The sequence below is a fragment of the Ambystoma mexicanum genome, chromosome 6q, assembly GCF_040938575.1.
Source record: "Ambystoma mexicanum isolate Mex_15411 chromosome 6q, UKY_AmexF1_1, whole genome shotgun sequence".
In the NCBI taxonomy this organism is placed as follows: domain Eukaryota; kingdom Metazoa; phylum Chordata; class Amphibia; order Caudata; family Ambystomatidae; genus Ambystoma; species Ambystoma mexicanum.
In genome coordinates, this window is record NC_090937.1 from 1,087,699,656 (window position 1) to 1,087,719,688 (window position 20,033).

Consider the following 20,033-nt stretch of genomic DNA (forward strand, 5'->3'; position numbering starts at 1 on the left):
GAGTCTCTATGTTTACACTTTGCTGTAACAGGGTTGGGTGATTTTCATTGTGTATACAGCGTTTGGTCCCTGGGGTTGGTGTTAATATCTTAGGTGAATCCATAGTCACAGACCTTTGTTGACTCCCTACGATATTGTAATCATTGTGCATGGAATAAAAGGTAACGCGGAGAATTTTATATGCACAACGTTTTTTCAATCTGTTTACGTAATGCCAAAATCATCTAGTAGAACTAGGTGTACACAGTTTGTAATACGGTTTATGAACGCACTCTAAGAGGATGGTCAGGGATCTCAGAAGTGTCAGATGTATTAAGGAGACCACAGGTAACACCATGGCAAACACTAACAATATGTCTGAAGCAGAAGTCTTGAGAGAAAACGTAGATGGGAGTGTACCGTTACAGGACATTCCATTTGAGGTGCAGGACGATCGCCCCTTGCTGCGCTCATTGGATTGAAATGTCATTACTGCACAAGTGAGTGTTCAGATGCATGCGGCTCCCGACAATCAATGTGAATCCACTACTTTTTCACTACATGAGGTGAATGATGTGATCTCGTGTCCAACAGTAAACTTGACTAATTTTGCACCGACTAAGAGTTCAATGTTATTAAATTCAGCTGAATGTTTCAATACTTCGATATCGGATAGCTCTATGCTGGCTCCTGCCGTTATGGCCGAATTGGGCAAATGCATTAGACTTTCCCTTGGTCCGTCTACACCAGCGTTCAACTTTCCTACCAACATGGAGGAAGTGCGTTTGTTCAATAACAGTAATTCAAACTCTTTACTTTTGGAACAGCCCCCGTCATATAGTAACACGTGCAGCAGGGCGCCCCACTTAATGACGGCCAGTTCTCCTACTATTCCGTCTAAGCTGTTGGCAAATGATTCTGATTTACTGGCTCCAAACTGCGATTATTATCGCCATGGCACAAATGAGGAGGACGCAAAACGTACCAGGCTGGACCTAGGTTGTAGTGCATCCTCCGCCTATAGTGACGCGTCTTATGATCTAAATGCACCAGACAATTATTCTTTTCCAGTTTTGAAACAAATTTTTAATTTACTGGAAAAAAGGTCATGAGACTACGCACTACGAAATCAGAGACATTAAAATGCCCCTTTCTCATATCTTGGCGAAACTAAATAGGCTGGAGGGGGTTATTCTTGCACAGAAGCCCTTCTGTTTGTTGAAAGCCCCTTTACAGAATGGAGTGAAACCTGTCCTTTCAACTTCTAGTATGACACAAACTCCTATTGTAGGGGTTAGCTCTAGGTCTATGCAAACAAGTGATGGCCGTGTTTCACATGACCAAAAAATAGTTCTTATGCGAATGTGATGGGTAATACCAAAATAAGCCGTGATAGACCGTATGGAGATCCTACGATTGACCTCTTGCAAGCAGTTAAAACTAACTTTGAAAGAATAACTGAAATTGAGAATCAGCTAAAAAGTTTACATGAAGTTTCTCATGTTGATGCCACGCATTGTCATGGGTCTAATCAGAGGAGGGATTTGGACATTGCGTCCATTTGTGATGCACCCAACAGTTCTAACCCGCTTACTGACTTAATTGAACAAATTGATAAAGCCAGTCGAATAGCTCTCAAAATTTCGGGATCTTTAGTGGACACAGATTCCTGCAATGGGTCCAATCAGTACCCTTAACGCACAGCTAACCGCCTAGAACTAAGAGCACAGAAAAGAAGGCTCAATAGGAAAGATAAAAACAATCGAATAGAAAAAAAATAATAAACAAATCTCCAGTAAGAACAATGGCCATAACTCCAACTTAAAAAACCTTTGCAACATCTCCACTGAGGATCTAAATATATAGCATAATCAATTAAATGAGGAGAGTAAATCGCATTTACAATTAAAAGAACAGGACCATCGAAGGCCAAATCTGATATCTCCAGTACATTGATTAAAACACAAAAATGTGACAAAAAAATGAAGCCAGTGGCAGCTAGGAGAGCAGAGGACCTTACAAATAATGAATCAATTGACCTAATTAAGGCGCCCTATCATTTGTTGAATACTGCTAATAGCACCAAACAAACGCACTTATCCAGTTTCTTCCCTATTATAAGTGATAAAAAAGGTTGGGGCTGATGTTTTAAATACATCTCATTCTACCAATATCTTTAATTATATCTTTAATTCAGAAACTGTGAAAGACATACAGGCCGATTCATGGAATTAATGTGCGCCGAAAAAACGGTGCACGCGTGCGAAAACGTGCGATTCGCAGTGAAATAGCGGAAATCGCAGTGCAAGTGCGATTATCGCACAGAAAACATCGCACATCTATTCATGGAAGTCCGTGCACGTGCAAAATGTGGGATGTGCGCTGAAAAAGTGCGCGGCGCACGCTGGCGCACAGGTCATCGAACGCCGTGCGATAAGGCCACAGCGAATTCGCACATAGCGCGGCGCACATAACAAAAGTAGGCGTAACACGGGGCGTCACACGCAGAATGGGGAACAACTTGTGAAAATGTGGGCGTCACGGGGGAAGTACAGGAGGCAAGTGCGCAGAACGCCCACATGCTCGCCTACAACACGTATTCATGGAATCGAATAGGGAAAAAAAGCGCACAGCCAAAGACGCGCACAGGCCTATACATGTCCGCCACACGAAAGCAGGCGGTAGCGTCCCTGCGCAGGAATAAAAATGTGCGCCAAAGTTCTACACGCGCGAGAAGGCCCGCACGCGATCGGGCCTGGGGGGACGTGTGCGTGTATCTCCGAGGTGCGCGAGAAGTTTCACACGCGATCGGGCCTGGGGGAGCGTGTGCGTGTATTTCAGAGGTGCGCAAGAAGTTACACACGCGATTGGCCTGGGCGTGTGTATTTCAGAGGTGCGCAAGAAGTTTCACACGCGATTGGCCTGGGTGCGTGTATTTCAGAGGTGCGCGAGAAGTTCCACACGCGATTGGCCTGGGCGCGTGTATTTCAGGGGTGCGCGAGAAGTTCATGCGATTGGCCTGGGCGCGTGTATTTCAGAGGTGCGCGAGAAGTTCCACACGTGATTGGCCTGGGCGCGTGTATTTCAGGGGTGCGTGAGAAGTTCCACACGCGATTGGCCTGGGCGCGTGTATTTCAGAGGTGCGCGAGAAGTTCCACACACGATCGGGCCTGGGGGAGCCTGTGCGTGTATTTCAGAGGTGCGCGAGAAGTTCCACACGCGATTGGCCTGGGCGCGTGTATTTCAGAGGTGCGCGAGAAGTTCCACACGCGATCGGGCCTGGGGGAGCATGTGCGTGTATTTCAGAGGTGCGCGAGAAGTTCCACATGCGATTGGCCTGGGCGCGTGTATTTCAGGGGTGCGCGAGAAGTTTCACACGCAATTGGCCTGGGCGCGTGTATTTCAGAGGTGCGCGAGAAGTTCCACACGCGATTGGCCTGGGCGCGTGTATTTCAGGGGTGCGCGAGAAGTTCCACACGCGATTGGCCTGGGCGTGTGTATTTCAGAGGTGCGTGAGAAGTTCCACATGCGATTGGCCTGGGCGCGTGTATTTCAGGGGGGCGCAAGAAGTTCCACACGCAATTGGCCTGGGCGCGTGTATTTCAGAGGTGCGCGAGAAGTTCCACACGTGATCGGGCCTGGGGGAGCGTGTGCGTGTATTTCAGAGGTGCGCGAGAAGTTTCACACGCGATTGGCCTGGGCGCATGTATTTCAGAGGTGCGCGAGAAGTTCCACACACGATCGGGCCTGGGGGCGCGTGTGCGTGTATTTCAGGGGTGCGCGAGAAGTTCCACACGCGATTGGCCTGGGCGCGTGTATTTCAGAGGTGCGAGAGAAGTTCCACACGCGATCGGGCCTGGGGGAGCGTGTGTGTGTATTTCAGAGGTGCGCGAGAAGTTCCACATGCGATCGGGCCTGGGGGAGCGGGTGCGTGTATTTCAGAGGTGCGCGAGAAGTTCCACACGCGATCGGGCCTGGGGGAGCGTGTGCGTGTATTTCAGAGGTGCGCGAGAAGTTTCACATGCGATTGGCCTGGGCGCGTGTATTTCAGAGGTGCGCAAGAAGTTTCACACGCGATTGGCCTGGGCGCGTGTATTTCAGAGGTGCGCGAGAAGTTCCACACGCGATTGGCCTGTGTACGCGATTCCATTGGACCAAAGGCCATGACAGCGCAGCCGCGTCTATGATGTGACACGCGCGGGCGTGTCCCTGTACCGGGGGAAATGTTACAAGACCAAAAACTGCACGTCCGAGTGTCAGCCCGCGTAATTGGAGGATAGTGCCTCAGTGCGTATACGCGGAAGTGACGTTGGACGTGTGGTGCGGTTTAAAAGGTGTGTGTAGTACATCATTTCCTTGTACGTGCTTCCCGTGGAGAGCGAGTGGGTGAAATCTGTACTTCTTGTCGGTTCACACGCGATTTACTTCACAGCGTTTCTAGTTCGTACTCCTTGTTACCTCTGTCAGTATTGTTCTGATTTTCTCTTCGACCTGTTTCCTCAAACAGCGTTGACTTCTCCTTTTGTCCTGTCTCCTCAGACAGTGTACAATTCTTCTTTTGGCGGGGGTGTTGCCAACGCGCACACGCGCGTATTTTTCACGCTCTTTTCCCAGGCAAACGGTGAGTCGCGCACGTATTTACCAACTGTGCTAGCCCCGTGTGTAGCGTACCCCTTCAGAGGTCATTGTAGGCTGTGTGTGACACGCATACGTTCATTTTTGTGTTTCTGGGTGCCACAGCGTAGTGCAGGTTCCTTTTCCAATGCACGTGGTCTACGAGGGGTCGCGTGCACATCATTTTCTGTTTTAGGGGTGCCTGTGCGTTGCGTGACCCGTCATCTTTCCCCAGGGGTTCCATACAGCCTTGCTAGAGCACTTGGGTACGAATTCCATCTAGTACCCTACCGCTTTGACCCCCAATTGCCCAGGACAATTGTCCACTGCAACTCCCATACGCACAACTCCATCAGTGCCATGGCTGGGAGGCGAGCAAGTGGTAAGGGTGGCAAAGGTGGCCGAGCCTCAAGAGGTGGGCGTGGTGGGCGCGGTAGGGGACGTGGCCAGGATTTGCAGACTCCCCCTAGCCCCCCACGTGTGGAGGACCAGTCAGGGACACACATCCCCCCCCCCATGGTTGAGGGAAACGTGGCTGACACCATCCCTGCTCAGCCCTTGTGGGACCGGCCCGTTGTGGCACCTGACCTAGCACAGGGTGACTCCCAGGCTGACTTCCAGGTCGCCAAGTCTAGGCCACGGGTGGTGGCGCAAGCCAGTGTCACCAGGCCACGTGGTACAGGGGTCATCTGCTGCCCCGAGTAGGCGGGGTGGGGAGGCTGCAGGGGCAGCTGCAGCTCCGTCCACCCCAGCTCTGACTCTCCCAGCAAGGACAGTGTTGGTCCCGGTACATCAGACTGAGGTTCCCCCTGCCATCATCACACTTCAGCTAATGCCTGCAGAAAGTCATGTGGTCAGTGTGCCATCGCACACTACTACTACACAGTCCACCGGTGCTCCTGCCTCTAGTGTCCAGAGCGGCGTAGGGCATTCCGGATCCCCACCACCCACAAAATGAAAGAGGAAGAGTGCTCGTCCAGTACAGGCTGATGACCCCGACCCGGCTACACGGTCCGGCACGCCAAGGAAGCGTAGCTTCAATGATGCCGAACTGGATGCACTTGTGCAGTATGTGTCCGAACATGACGCCGAAATGTTGGTCACTTCAGGGTGTAGGATTACACCTGCTCGACGTCAGGCACACTGGCAGTCCATCGCGGACAGCATAAGTGACCTTGGGTTTATGAGGCGCACAGCTGTTGAGTGCTACAAGCGCTGGAACGACCTTAAGCGTAGGGCAAAGAAAAAGCTGGCCTCAAGTCATGCCGCAACTCTGGTGACTGGAGGTGGGTCTCCACAAGAGGACATTGAACTCACTCTACATGAGCATGTTGCTGGGACCTACGTCACAGAGGAGCAGATCCAAGGTGTGGGAGAACTGCCAGATTACGAGGCATTGTCCGTTGAGTGCACATGCATGTGTGTGTGATCCATGTGTATGTTGTTTGTGGGAGGGGTTCTGGTTGAGTGCCAGGTCAGGGTGTGTGTGCCTGAGTGTTTTGGGCCACCCATGTGCTTCATCCAATGCATTCGGCGCCCCGGGATTTGGGTATTACAGTATCCCTTCTGGCCACAGTAGGCGTTTTGCACTACATCACGCCAGTTGCCCTTGAAGTGGCATCTTGCTACAACATTGTTCCGTATTTAGCTGTGTTCATTCAGGCTGATTGTAGAAATTCACCTGGTTCTACTGCGCATCACTCTGCCCTATTGTCACATATATGACATGCCTATGGTGCATGCCATCTGTGTGATGCCATGTGTCATGTATGTGTATTGGACATGCCACTCACAGGCCAATGTGTGATGGCACTGCTAGCCAGCATGCAGCTGATGTGTTGCTCTCCCATCTTGGTGTCATCAGTGTCTGACATTTTCCTCCCCTTCCAACTCATGGACAGTGCATGCATGGGAGGGTTATAGTCATGTGGGACATGTGTAAATCAAGTACTGGTACTGTAGCTTGTCTGGCCTAATAGCGTGCCATGGTGCTAATGCCTGTTTCAATTTTTTGTCTTTCATGTTTTTGCAGAGGATGACGCACCTGATGCTGTTGAGGGAGAGGAGATGGTGCAGGCCCAGGAGGGATCTGAAGCACGACCAGGCACCAGTGGGGGACGTGGTATGGTGGTGGGGGAGAACCCTCTGTTGCTGCAGGCCATACTGTCCAGGGGTGTCCCTGGCTGCACCTCCCCAGAACTCTTTTCAGGTGTTGATTCGGATGAGGCCTATGTGGATTCGCAGGAATGTGTTCATGGAAGGGACACTGTTCTGTCCGACCCACCTGCACCAGGGGTAGAGCCCACTATGGGGATGTCAGTGTTGGTAGGTGCGCCTGTGGTGGTTACGGATGCAGGGCCACACTACGCAACATCTGATCCTGTTCCTGGGCCAGCAGTTCAGGGGGGAAATGCAGTCCTGCAGCCTCAGGCAGTGCCAACACAGTAAGGCGCAGTTCGCCTTGCCCCAGACAGGTGTGGTGCACGCCAATGCGGTGGCCGTCCGCCACCGGGCAATACCGCATGGGAGCAATCCATTTACGGTATGGCCAAACAACAGGCAGCATCATCAGAAATGATTGCTCAAGCCATGGAGAGGGTGGCCACTTCCATTGTCCCCCCAGAAAGGCAGATGGAGCTACTACAGCAGGCAACAGACTCCATTTGCCAATCAGTCAGGGAGGACATGTTGGCGTCCAACAGGGACAGACAGGCGGCCCTGGACAATCTGAGGGAATCAATTTCTATAGATGCCCAGGGACAGAGGGAAGCCCTGAGGGGAGAGGTCCGGCACCTCAGGCAGACTCTTGTGGACCTTGAGGCTTCCACTGTCACCAGGACGGAACAGCTGCTGGAGCGCGTCACCCGTACGCTCACAGCAGAGATGCAGGCAACTCTAGCGGAGGTCCGGGCAACACGTCGGGTGTTGCATGGGGATCTCCGCACCATATCCCTCCAGAACAAGGCCTTCCACACCCGCATGCTTGCTGCCATGGAGGACCAAACTAGGGCTTTGCGTGGGTTGCCTCCCATAGCATCACCACCTCCTGTGGCAGCAGCAGCAGAGGTTGAGGAGAGCGAATCCAGCAGTGAATCTCCCACAATTTAGTAGCCGTGCAGGCCATGAGCCCATGGAGGTGTTTTATTTTCGCAACATTCACGCAGGTGGCTGTTGGTGGGCACCCTGTCCTCGGACCTCCTGGGTGGCCTCCCCCACACCCCTGGCCCACACATGGCCATTTTTGATTTTTTGTTGCAGTGTGTTGCCTTGTGTGGCTTCCGTGGGCATCCACTGTATTCCGGCTGGGCACATGCAGGCATGTCCTGAGTTTGGGTTAGATGCTTGGGTTCGTGAGACACACACCCCTCCTGCTTCCCGTTTCCATGGGCTTGCAAAGGGTGTGCCCAAGTGACAGTGACTTACACAGTGACGTTGGACTCCCACGACATGTGTGGGCAGTCTGTAGTCAATGCTGTGTATACATTCCTAGTGCATATTGTTGTTGTATTGTGCACTGCATGGTGTATTGATGTGTGCTTGTGCATCCATGTCTCCCTCCTAATTTGCAGGTTCATTCCTCATGTCTTCACAAGGCTGTCCACTTTGGAGATGGAGCTCATGTTGTGAGCAGTGGACTTCCAGATGTGCATGACAACAACACTGTACAGTTGGAGGTGGTGGATGTGCTGGCATTCTCATGTTGTAAGACTACGTATCCTTTGCCTTAGTACTGTCATGTTTATGCTATGTCGATTGTATTGTGGTAAGTATTTGGTCATGTGTGTTGTTGTTTCTACATTTATGTGGGCATATTGTGTGTGGCCAGTTTCCATTAGGGACACTGTACTTTGTGACACGTGTCATGTTTGGGGGATGACTTTGTTTGCTCTCACATGGCATGTCATGCCATGGTGTGTTGGGTGGCGGTGCTGGGGAGGGGTTGGGTGACATGGCACTGTTGTCATGTTGTGTCTTGCAAGGGGGTAATGATTTTAGCAGCATAGAAGTGTGTCTTTTGAACACAGCATTGGTGGTGTTTGTGTAGGTAGGGAAGCACACAATGGAACACTTCCAGATGTACAATCTCAGGCTGGTATGGTTGTGACAGTTGACTGTCCATTGACACATCATAATTGTCAGTTACAATCATCATTGATTGTCAGCTGGTATGTGCCAGGGCTGTGTGCACTCCACAGGGGTGTGATTTTATGTGAAGTAATTAGCCACGAGCTGTGTATGGGCTGCCTCACCCCGTGCCCTTTCCCCTCCCATGCGCAGTGCGCATGCATGTGGTTGGGGATGTGGGGGCACCACCATGTCCACGGCCAGGCCCCGGCGTATTGCAACGTTGTGCAGGACACATGCTGCCACTATGATCCTGCACACTACTGGGGGAGCGTATAACAGCTGCCCGCCAGAACGGTCAAGGGAGCGGAAGCGTGACTTGAGCACTCCGAATGTGCGCTCCATGGTGCCCCGGGTTGCAATGAGGGCTGTGTTGTATCTTAACTGGGGTGGCGTGTTGGGGTTCCGAATTGGCGTCATCATGTGGGTGCTGAGAGGGTAGGCACTGTCCCCTGGGAAGGTGGTGATGGGTATCATTAGTGGGGTTGTGACTTTACTCAGTATCTGACATGCATGCATGCGCAGTGGCATTTATACTCACCGAGCAGCCATGTATCGCAATGCCGCCCAGCTTCTATGTCCCGGTTTAGGGTAGACATTCTGTAGATGAAACTGTCGTGGGTGGAGCCTGGATAGTTGGCGTATACTGAGGTGATGATTCCCTTGGCATCACATACTACCTGGGCGTTGATGGAATGCCAGTGCTTGCGGTTTCTATAGATGTGCTCAGTTGCCCTGGGGGGACGTAGAGCCACATGGGTGCAATCAATGGCACCTAGTACTTTGGGGAATTGTGCCACCCTGTAGAAATCCTGGGCAACAGCCTGCCTTTCTGCAGGTGTTCTGGGCAGGTATATGTGCCTGCGGACTGATGGGCGTGCAGTGATGATGTCCAAGACCTGGTGTAGGCAGCGTGACTGCGTGGCCTGTGACACCCCCCCCCCACTATGGCACTTGTCCGCTGAAATGATCCAGTGGCCAGGAAGTGCAGTACATTGAGGACCTTCTCTAGGGGGCTGAGTGCTTGGGAGCACAGGGTGGTTGATGTGAGGTCATCTTCCCACTCACTGACCAGGTCAAGTATTATGTGAGGTGGAAACCTGTACCTCCCATACACATGGTCATCAGGCATCCCAAAAAGGCTGGTTCTGGGTGTAAAAATTCTGGCCCGGACTATCCTCCTCCTCCTCCTGCGGTATCCCACGGCCACTGCTGCTAGGAACGGTATGTTCATCCTGGCGTCTGAGCTTGTTTGTTGTTTGCGTGCACTTTTATGCTGTGCGGGTGGACGTATGCCTACTTCCTGCTGGTTTACGTGTTTCCGGATTGGCCACGTTCGATTCCATGAATACGTGTTGTAGGCGAGCGTGTGAAACTTCCCACGCAGCCCTGGAATACCCGCACCCAGCCCAATCGCGTGTGGAACTTCTCACGCCCCACTGAAATACACATACCCCGCTCCCCCAGGCCCGATCGCGTGTAAAACCACCCGCGAGCCCCTGAAATACACATACCCCGCTCCCCCAGGCCCGATCGCGTGTGGAACTTTTCGCACACCTCTGAAATACACGCACACACTCCCCCAGGCCCGATCGCGTGTGGAACTTCTCGCGCACCTCTGAACTACACGCGCCCAGGCCAATCGCGTGTGGAACTTCTCGCGCACCCCTGAAATACACGCACACGCTCCCCCAGGCCCGATCGCATGTGGAACTTCTCGCGCACCTCTGGACTACACGCGCCCAGGCCAATCGCATGTGGAACTTCTCGCGCACCCCTGAAATACACGCGCCCAGGCCATTCGCGTGTGGGACTTCTCGCGCACCCCTGAAATACACGCACCCAGGCCATTCGCGTATTGAACTTCTCGCGCACCCCTGAAATACACACACACGCTCCCCCAGGCCAGATCGCGTGTGAAACTTCTAGCACACGTGTGTTCCTGAAACCCATAATACGCGTTCCCCGCTTTGCGATCTTGATGGCTTTTCCTTGCGCGAGGGCGTTCTTGGGGGCGTAACTGGCGCTGCTGCAGGGTCGCTGCGCCACTCTGCGCCACGTCTGCTTTTGGAGGCGAGAATCCATGAATACGCTGTGCGCAGAAATTGATTTTATCGCACGCGGCTGGCTCAGACATTCGCACGGGGACGCTGTGCGCCAGCCGCGTGCGACACTTTTGTGAAGAATTCCATGAATCGGCCTGATAGTTTCTCAGCCGGATGAAGTTTTGCATAGCAAACCTGTTACAGCTGTTAAGGATAATGTCTGTAGCATCTCTGATGATTCTAGGGAAACCCCGCCCGATGACGTACATAGTAACCTAAACAATGATGCATCAATTGAACTAACGCCGACTGAACCTACACCTGATATGCCTAATATCATTGGTTGGTTGAGTGACAAACATCAATGGTAGGTCCAGACTTAACTGCTCATATGCTTAATGTCTTTAAACAGAATCCTCCTCTTAGAAGCTTAAACTCGGATGATATGGAATGGGTGACCCTGTCTATAACTAATAATAACAGAACAATCTGCCAATTTCATTTGTATATCATTACCAAACTGATGTGGGAACAGCGAGCTGTCGCTCACGTTTAAAGGAGATACCTACTGATGGTAGCAAGGAATTGATGCCTAATTAACTCTGACCCCCCCACCCAAATATCAAATGATGAGATATTGGTGCAGCTCTCCTCTCTCGCCAGTGCAATGAAGGGTCTATCATGGATAGAACCCTACATGAAAAGTTGTCTTACTTCTAGAAACCTGACAACTCAGACGTAGCCAGGATGTAATTACAATAAAATTCTGGAACTCCTGTGGGTTCATTAATGTAATTTCTTGGTTTAATTCACTGATGTTTAGCACTAAACCATCAATTATTTTATTGCAAGAGACGATGAAATTGCAAAAATTTTACTTGAACGGCTACACTACTTTTACGCATCCAGCAAACATTGACCACTCAGGCATATCATTTGGGGGCCTTGCTATCTAAGTGGACAATAAGATGAAAGTGTGCACAAAGTTGATCTCTGCTTGTGATGATCTGTTGGTGATGGAACTAATCCCTAATAGTGAAAATAAAATATGCCTCTTAATAATTTGCATATATTGGAATCCAAAAAAGATAGCACAATCTATGCTTTTCTCAAATTTGGACATAGTATTAGAAGATGCTTTTCTTCGCAATCAAAAATCAATTTTCATAATAAGTGGTGATTTTAATTCTACATCTATGGATGGTGAAAGTAATCATATTACTAAAGCAAATGGGATTTTTGCATCAAATTCAACGATTAGAGGGCACTGTTAGGTCAAATTCCTGGCTGAATGGTATATTGAAATAGTCTCTACTAAGAAGAACCAAGTGCCCTTCACCTGGCGAAGAGGCTTCAATAGGTCATATATTGACTATTTTGGAGTATCTATCAATATAATAGGTTTATGTGATCATGTGACAATCACGAATCTGGAAATAGGCGATCACATGATTATAAACTTAGACACGACCATCTCATTCAATCGACAGCAAAGTATGCCCACTTTAGCTTTGCTGGAAATGGAACGACATTCAGTCTCTGTTTGTTGGAACATCAACTTATGTCGGAAGCTGTCCTATGTGGTCAACCAAGAATTTATGCCTGAAATGGATGCATATCATCATGGAATACTTTTGCAACAAATAGAGGTGTGGAACAATTCCATGATTAAACATCATGTGAGTAAATTAGCAACTCAACATCTTAAAACAAATAATCTGCAGCAAAAGCAAATATTCAACAAAGAAGAGGCAAATTTAAAATTGAAAAAAAAACAAAGAGTTGAGCAAAATGAAAATGATACCGAGGGTGGAAGCCTCATACTCAAGCTTAAAAAATCAGATCTGTCAGAGATACAAAAACAAGATTAAATGAGTCAAATTTAAATTGTATATGGAAGATAATCGGCACATGATTGGATACATATGTAAACACAACATCAAAAATGCTTGGGCTGCTCTAAGAAGTTATTCTGCTATAGGTAATCCTAATTTTGATACATCTATTCCAGCAGAGGTGTGGTATGACTATATGACACTTGAATAACAAATTCCTTTGGCACAATTGGAAGTCTCAGAAAAATATTTGAAAACTGTACCAATGGGGCATTGTCTATAGTCATTATTATCTTTGCAAACAGGAAGATTTGATTCTTTAAATGGTCCATTGAAGGAATTCAAATAAAGCGCACTTTAACAACTCGTTATTTAGGTTACAACCTATGTGATACATCTTCGCTATTAATGTGAAAGTATTCCCTAAACCTAAAGCTTAGACCTCTCCTGTCGCAGATGAGAATGATATATAGCAAATACTGTACATTTTCCATTATGCCTGTACTAGAGCTTTATACTCTCAAGGTTGATGCGATTTTATTATATGGCCTCGACATGTGTCTATTAGATAATGACGATACAAGAAAGGATATGGAAGAGAACTCTTGGATTGTCCAATGCCCTCCCAAATTCTATTCTAAGACACAAATTGGGTTTAAGCTCTTTATCTTCTAAATACCAATGGAGGATGCTGACGAATTACATGAAAATGATTACACCTCCTCGCAACTCATTGTATGTAGGCCTATCCCAAATGATAATTAATGCCCAGTCTGCATCAATTGCACACTTTGATCTTAAAATCAAAGCACTTTTGTATAACATAGAAGTAAATGTGCTTGATCTTTGCTCACGCCCTGTTCACGTTAAGAAGAAGCACTTTGAACATGACTGGGCGTGCATGATTGAGACGATTTGTTGATATAGCTCTTATAAGGAATATGCCCGATTTGTGAAAAAGAAACAACCACATTCACCTTATTTGTTATGCTTTCCCTGTGATAAGGCACAATCTTTGTATATGAGATTTAAGTGAAATCAATTTCACACGAATGATCAAATTCCATACTGGCACTCAAAAAATGCTAGGAAGACTGATGGTATGTGCTGTTTTTTGCTCATGTACTAACGAACCTGAAACCCTCAAGCATTTTTTTATTCATTATGTGCACTGGGAAAAAGTTAGAAGGACCGTCCTTGGCAAATTTTATATTGGGGCAACTAGTTATTCAAGGGATCTATTGTGGATACTTTGTATGTGGGGAGAAAATACATCATTGGTTTTATCACTTAATCGTTTTTTGCTTATAATTGATGATCAATTGTCTTGTTTAGAAACTATGTAGCGACAGTTTTACTGTTGGATACCATAATGGTATAAAAGGAATTTATGTTGACTATAGGATCCACATTTTATGTAAATCGTGTCCTCTTATTGGCATAATTTGAATAATTACCCATTTGCCAATCATGTTTAAACTACAAGGTAGACTTTGTTTATATGAAAAGGCGCAATATTTAATGTGGAACGTATGTTTTATATATTGCCACTTTGCACATTCTCTGTACAAATCCAACTTCAACTCTCAATTGGGTGCTAGGTGAGTGAGTTGTGTTGGACTATGCAGGATATGCACTTTTGCATTTTGCACTTTAGCAATATTTGCACAAAAAGGAAAGGAACTGAATTGTAATGAATATATGTTTATGGAACTCGTGTAATGAATATGTTTTATGATTTTATGTTTTTTTAAGAAATTGAAAATGCAATGAGAAGCAATGAAATGTTGAATTGTATACCTAGAGTATGTTTGTAAAGGTTTGTGTATTAACCATATATGAATAAAAAACAAAAAAGAGGTCCAGCTTGAGGAAGAAGTGGAGGAGGCCAAGAAAAGGGCTTGGAAACCCCCACAAGGCATACCCTTAAAGCTTACAGAAGGGCAGGAGGGCAGTTAGGGGTTTTGACAACGAAAAAGGCAGAAGGGGCACTCCTTTTTGTGAGGCAGAGAAATTACGTGAAACCCAATAAGGCGGATGCGCTACTAGCAAGATTGCTAAGGGTTTGTGGGGTACTGAACACAATCACTGCCATAAGGGACGAGACGGGGGAGCACCTCACGCGCACAGAAGACATCCAGGAATGCTTAGCAAGGTACTATGAACATTTCTACTCCTCGGAGCGCTCCCCCCGAGCCAAAATCAAATGGACTTCCCAGAGAGGGTCCAACTCCCCAGTATAGGGAGGGAGAACTTGGATATTCTGGGGCAGGATATCCTGGAAGAGGAAGTGAGAAGGGTAATCAGGAAGCTACCTGCAATCAAGGTGCCGGGCCCGGATGAGTACACGTCATCCTTTTATAAAACATTCTCCGCAACACTGGCACCAAATCTGATATGCCTATACAATACCTTTAAGACCAGGGGGCGCATCACCTCCTCTATTGAATAGGTAAAAATGTCCCTTATTTTAAAATCAAACAAATACCCGGCAGAATGCACCTCCTGTAGGCCTATTGCGTTCATTAATGTGGACACAAAAATGCATACTAAAATACTGGCTAACAGGTTAGAGGTGTGCCTACCCGCCTTGATCCACCAGGACCAGTCGGGATCTGTACTGGTGAGGCAAATAGCAGATAATATCAGGAGGGTGGCCCACCTGGTGGACAAATCCCGGAAAACGGACACCCCGCGGCCCTCCTGTCACTAAACGCGGAAAGGGCCTTTTACTGTGTGGAATGGACGTTCCTGTTCCGGGTCATGGATAAGATGGGCCTGTGGGCGGGAGCTTTAAGGAAATGGTCAAGGCTAACTACTATGCCCCGGTAATAAGCCTCTCGGTAAATGGCTCAATGTCGTGTACCATCAATCTGGGCAGGGGGACAAAACAGGGATGCCTACTCTCCCCTCTATGCAATACATCTGGAGCCCATACTCCAGGTGATCAAGGAAGCAGACGAGATACAGAGAGTTCCCTTTGCGGGCACTCAACATAAAGTCGCGGCCTTCGCCGACAACATGCTCCTGGCACTAACCAGGCATATGAGCTTGATACAAGCATGCATTTCATTGCTGGGGGAGTTTCGGGGGGGCGTCAGGCTTACGAATTAACTTCAACAAATCAGAACTGTTGAACCTCACGGTGGGGAAAGAGGAAATAGCGCACCTGAAGGAAGTAGCACCTTTTGTACAAACCCAAGGGAGAATTAAATATCTGGGAGTGAACATTACCCCAGCCCCGGCGGGATGGTACGCAGCCAACTATCCGCCCATAGTGAAGGATATAGTGAGGGACCTCCAGAAGTGGGGGAGCCTTAGGATTTCATGGGTAGGGAGAATAGTGATGGTAAAAATGGTAGTACTCCCCCTGGCCTTCTATATCTATTCCAGGCAATTCCGGCAGTGTTGTTCAGGGAGTTGAGGAAAATGGTAAACGAGTTTGTCTGGGAAGGGAAGAGGGCAAGAATCAGTAGGCAGATCTTGGTGGCCCCAAGGAGGGAGGGGGGCTGTCTCTTCCCAATCTCCAACAATATTATGAGGCAATGCAACTCTGGGTCCTGAGGGAGTGGTTCTCGGGGCAGGGGACAGGGGGGACAAGCAATGAGCCTCGATGGATAGGGCAGTGACGCAGCATGACTTAAGGGAAGTACTATGGCTCCCGAAACAACACAGGCTGCAACATATGTATATGAGTACCGTAACCAAACTGGTAGCGGATGTTTGGGACAGACTAGTTGCGAGGAATGTAATCACGACGTTCCCTTACCCCTTTGCCCCCATATTTAACAATGAAGACTTCACCCCAGGGAAGGAACGTGGGGGCTTTCGGGCAATGGCGGGAGGGGGGATGCAGGGTAGTCCGGGATATGTTCCACGGCCAGGCCATTCGCTCCTTTGTAAACTGCAAGCAAGCGTTTTGAGTGGAGGAAGGGAAGAGACTCTGATACAAGTAGCTAAGGCATTGATTGCTGAGTCCTGGAGTCAGGGAGGCGGCCACAGGTGGGTTCCCCCATTCGAGAAGTACCTGCTGATACATGATGGCTCGAAGGGGTTGATATCCGATTTAGATGATACTACCCCCAGAGCAGCGTGGAACTATGAGTCAATGGGAACAGGCGCTGGGGCGAGCGATCGGGAAGGATGGCCCTTGAAAAACTGTGGAGGAGAATCCCCAAACTGGCTGAAGCTTCCCAAATGACAGGAATTGTTGTACAAGATACTCTATGGGTGGCACTACACTCCTGCCTGTCTAAAACGCATATATCCAGAAATGTCTGTGGTGTGTTGGAGGGGATGTGGACAGGAAGTCACGGCTGTCCACATATGGTGGAAATGCCCAAGAATAGCCCCCTTCTGGGAGGAGGTGCAGCAGGCCCAAACTTAGGCCTTTGGGCAGGGAGACAACAGATCCCCAGAGCAAATTTTGTTGGGGTTGCCAGGGGAAAAGAGGGAAAGAGAACCTAGAAGCCGGGAAAAGGCAAGGGTGGTACTCACTTTGGCTGCAATGACTCTCATAGCTCGGAACTGGAAAGGGCTAACTACTCCTACGATTCAGGATTGGCTGCCAAAGGTCTGGGAACTGGTCGCCCTGTAGTGGGTGTCTTATGCAATGAATAACAACCTGCAGCAATTTGCTGGGGAGTGGGGAGAAACACTGGCATTTCTGAAAGATGAATATAGGGCGCAATGGAGTCCGCAACGCCTAAAGTTACTGGATGTACACTGAGTATGTGGTTCTCACAGGTCCTTGGCAGAAGAGGCCTGCAGTTCCTCCAGGGGGGAGGCGGGACTGAGGGGGCAATGGGAGGGGATTGGGGGAGGGTACAGGGGGGGATGTTTTAACTGTTGTAAAATCAATAAGAGAAGTTAAAAAAAAATATATATATACCCAAGCTCAGTGTTGATTAATGTAATGTATTTGTGACTTACTTTTAAAGGTGTGCATTTATTTGCAATTGAGAGCCACCAGGGCTGAGGAGTATCCCCGACAATCGTCTGATTTCAGTTGATGTGCACAAGTAAACACATTGTGAAAAGAATACTTTGTCTTAAATTCTTCTCACCAAGAAGTGATTTAAATAATTCTAACACCAAAACAATGTTTTTGACAAGTGTCAGCAGTTGTTCAAATCCATGCCACAATATGCAGTTGTATAAAGTGCATGTGGTGGTTGCTACCCTGCTATGTAGGTAGTTGCATTCTTTAATCTCTAAAGGCTGACATTTAGAAGGCTTTGACTATGTTTACACTGAAATCAGCCCATTGCGACCCCCCATGTTTTCAATTAGCGTGCCACCAAATAGTGTTCATGTATCGTTTTCTTTTATAGATTTTCGCAAGGGCAGCAGCTGGTAACCAAATTAGTGACTACCCCTGTTGCCTGTGGGGCAGTGATGGTGCCAAGTACTATGTTCATGGGGCAGGTGGTGACTGCCTATCCCACCTTTACCACACAACCGCAGCAGCCTCAGACATTATCTATAGCACAGCAGCAAATTCCAAAAGAGCAGCAGCCGCAGATAACCACCCTTCAGCAACCTGCTGCACCTCAGATGACACAACAATCACAGCAATTTTTGCAGGTAGGCACAGTTTACTCAGAAGAAATATTTCCTAATTTTATAACGACGACTAAGTATATTAAAAAGCATTGGCAATGACAATAGTTTTGGCGTTTACTCATGTTCTTTGCATATTGCATTTATAGGTACCAGGGTGTAAGGAGGAGGGTGCAAAGTTTTAAAGGAGGATGTGATAAGGGGGGGGCCGGTGTCCAAGAGAATATAGCAATAACCCAATAGGAAATAACTGTAGCTGGGAAATGGAAAGCCAGGCGTCAGACTTGCTTCTTACAAACAACCAGCGATTATTTTCACTATGAAGTGCAAAGCAAGTTTCAAAACCATGAGAAATTACCATAACACTTTTTTTTGCACTTAGTAGTGCAAAAGTTGTAAATGCTTAATATAGTTAATCGAATCCTATGTATACTATGTAATGTGCCAGCTTCTTAGCACATGATTAAAACAGGATAATTTCATAGAAACTGAATGCATTTACACAAGCAAACTTAAATGACATGCTGGGCTTAAATGCTTTTGGTTTCTGCAATCCCGTTCCCCGACGCTGCTCGACCTGCAAACACGTTGAAAATGCCCTGGAGAGCAAAATGTGCTGTTTAAGCAGGTACTCACTTTTATATTACTTTTTCATACCACCTTTTACACTACAGGGACTTAAAAATGGAGCCCTAGTGTTTTTACCTTTGCCAAGTGTACTTTAAACCTGCTAAGCTTGTGTAGGTTTACAGTAGTCTGATTTGGACTGGACTATATGGCAATAAAGCATTACCTTGGTACTTGTTCACTTCTCGATTCATACCTCCCCCATTACTTTTCTGGTAACAACACCCGCGGCATAACCTTTAAAGCCATAACAAATGTCCATAGGCGGCTTATTCTTTGTGGCTTAAAAGGCCGCAGGTTTATTGCATACATAAATAATTAAATTCTATTTGTCTGTACTTCATGCTTGTCAATACTGCAATTCCACTCTGGTTACATTATTAATCCTTTGTTCCAAACATTATATTTGCATGAGTTCGGTGCTCGAGTTTGTGGCAAGGAGAGTGGTGAATTTGCTTTGACTGACATTTTTAGTGGCTGCTTGTCTTGGAGTGTTGCACCTTTAAGGAGATTTCCCATCATCCCTCACCAAATACACAAAAAGACTCACAGGTGTGTGAGTTCGTTGCTCGGGTTTGTTGAGTTTGGTGGAGCGGTGCCTCCAATGGGCTCTGCCAAACATCCACAACCTTGTACGCGTCATCAGGTACTGAAGTCTTGTACCAACGAAACAGCGGAAATCAACTTCCCTGGACGCAGTACATCTGTCGCCTGACTGGACTGCCGGCCTTGAGGGAGGCGAGGTAATGGTAAAGGAACTGCAAGCTGATGCGGCTGTGGAGGTGAGTGATTTGGTATTTCAATCACCTCAAGACACTCTTAACTAAATTGCTGTTCGCCGACCCTAATGGAACTATTGAAAATGAGAAAGTGGAGGAGGGAGAGGGCTTGAAAGATCAGAACGGCCATTCAACTAAATTGAGTAATTCTGAATTCACCTCCCATGTGGTTTCAGAGACCTCTTATGTCTGGAAATTACCTATTGATTCTCTAATGCCGGGCCCTCAAACAAACAGATAAATCTTTTGCCTCGGTGCAGTCAGGAACTTGTTGCACCGCGCACAGCATGCTCCCAGATCCAACCACCCGCGACTGTTCCTGGGAGTACTCTTACTATGAATGTAGACACTAGTATAGTTGCCTCTGGTGAACAAATATGCAACCAATTAGACATAGGTGAGGACGGCGACAAAACTGGACTTTCAACCTCTCCTGAAAAGAACTTAAAAGATCGTCGGACTGCTCC

The 20,033-nt window shown here is 47.9% G+C and overlaps 1 protein-coding gene across 11 annotated transcripts in view; it reads left to right on the plus strand.

Moving 5' to 3' along the window:
• The window catches only part of CLOCK (clock circadian regulator), a 2,930,945-nt gene that overhangs the window by 2,792,939 nt on the left and 117,973 nt on the right, over positions 1-20,033 (plus strand). For all 11 annotated transcript variants that reach the window (XM_069631637.1, XM_069631640.1, XM_069631638.1 and 8 more), the window contains one exon: positions 17,932-18,184. In XM_069631637.1, the coding sequence (XP_069487738.1) occupies positions 17,932-18,184 (253 nt within the window). The remainder of the gene's footprint in view (positions 1-17,931; positions 18,185-20,033) is intronic.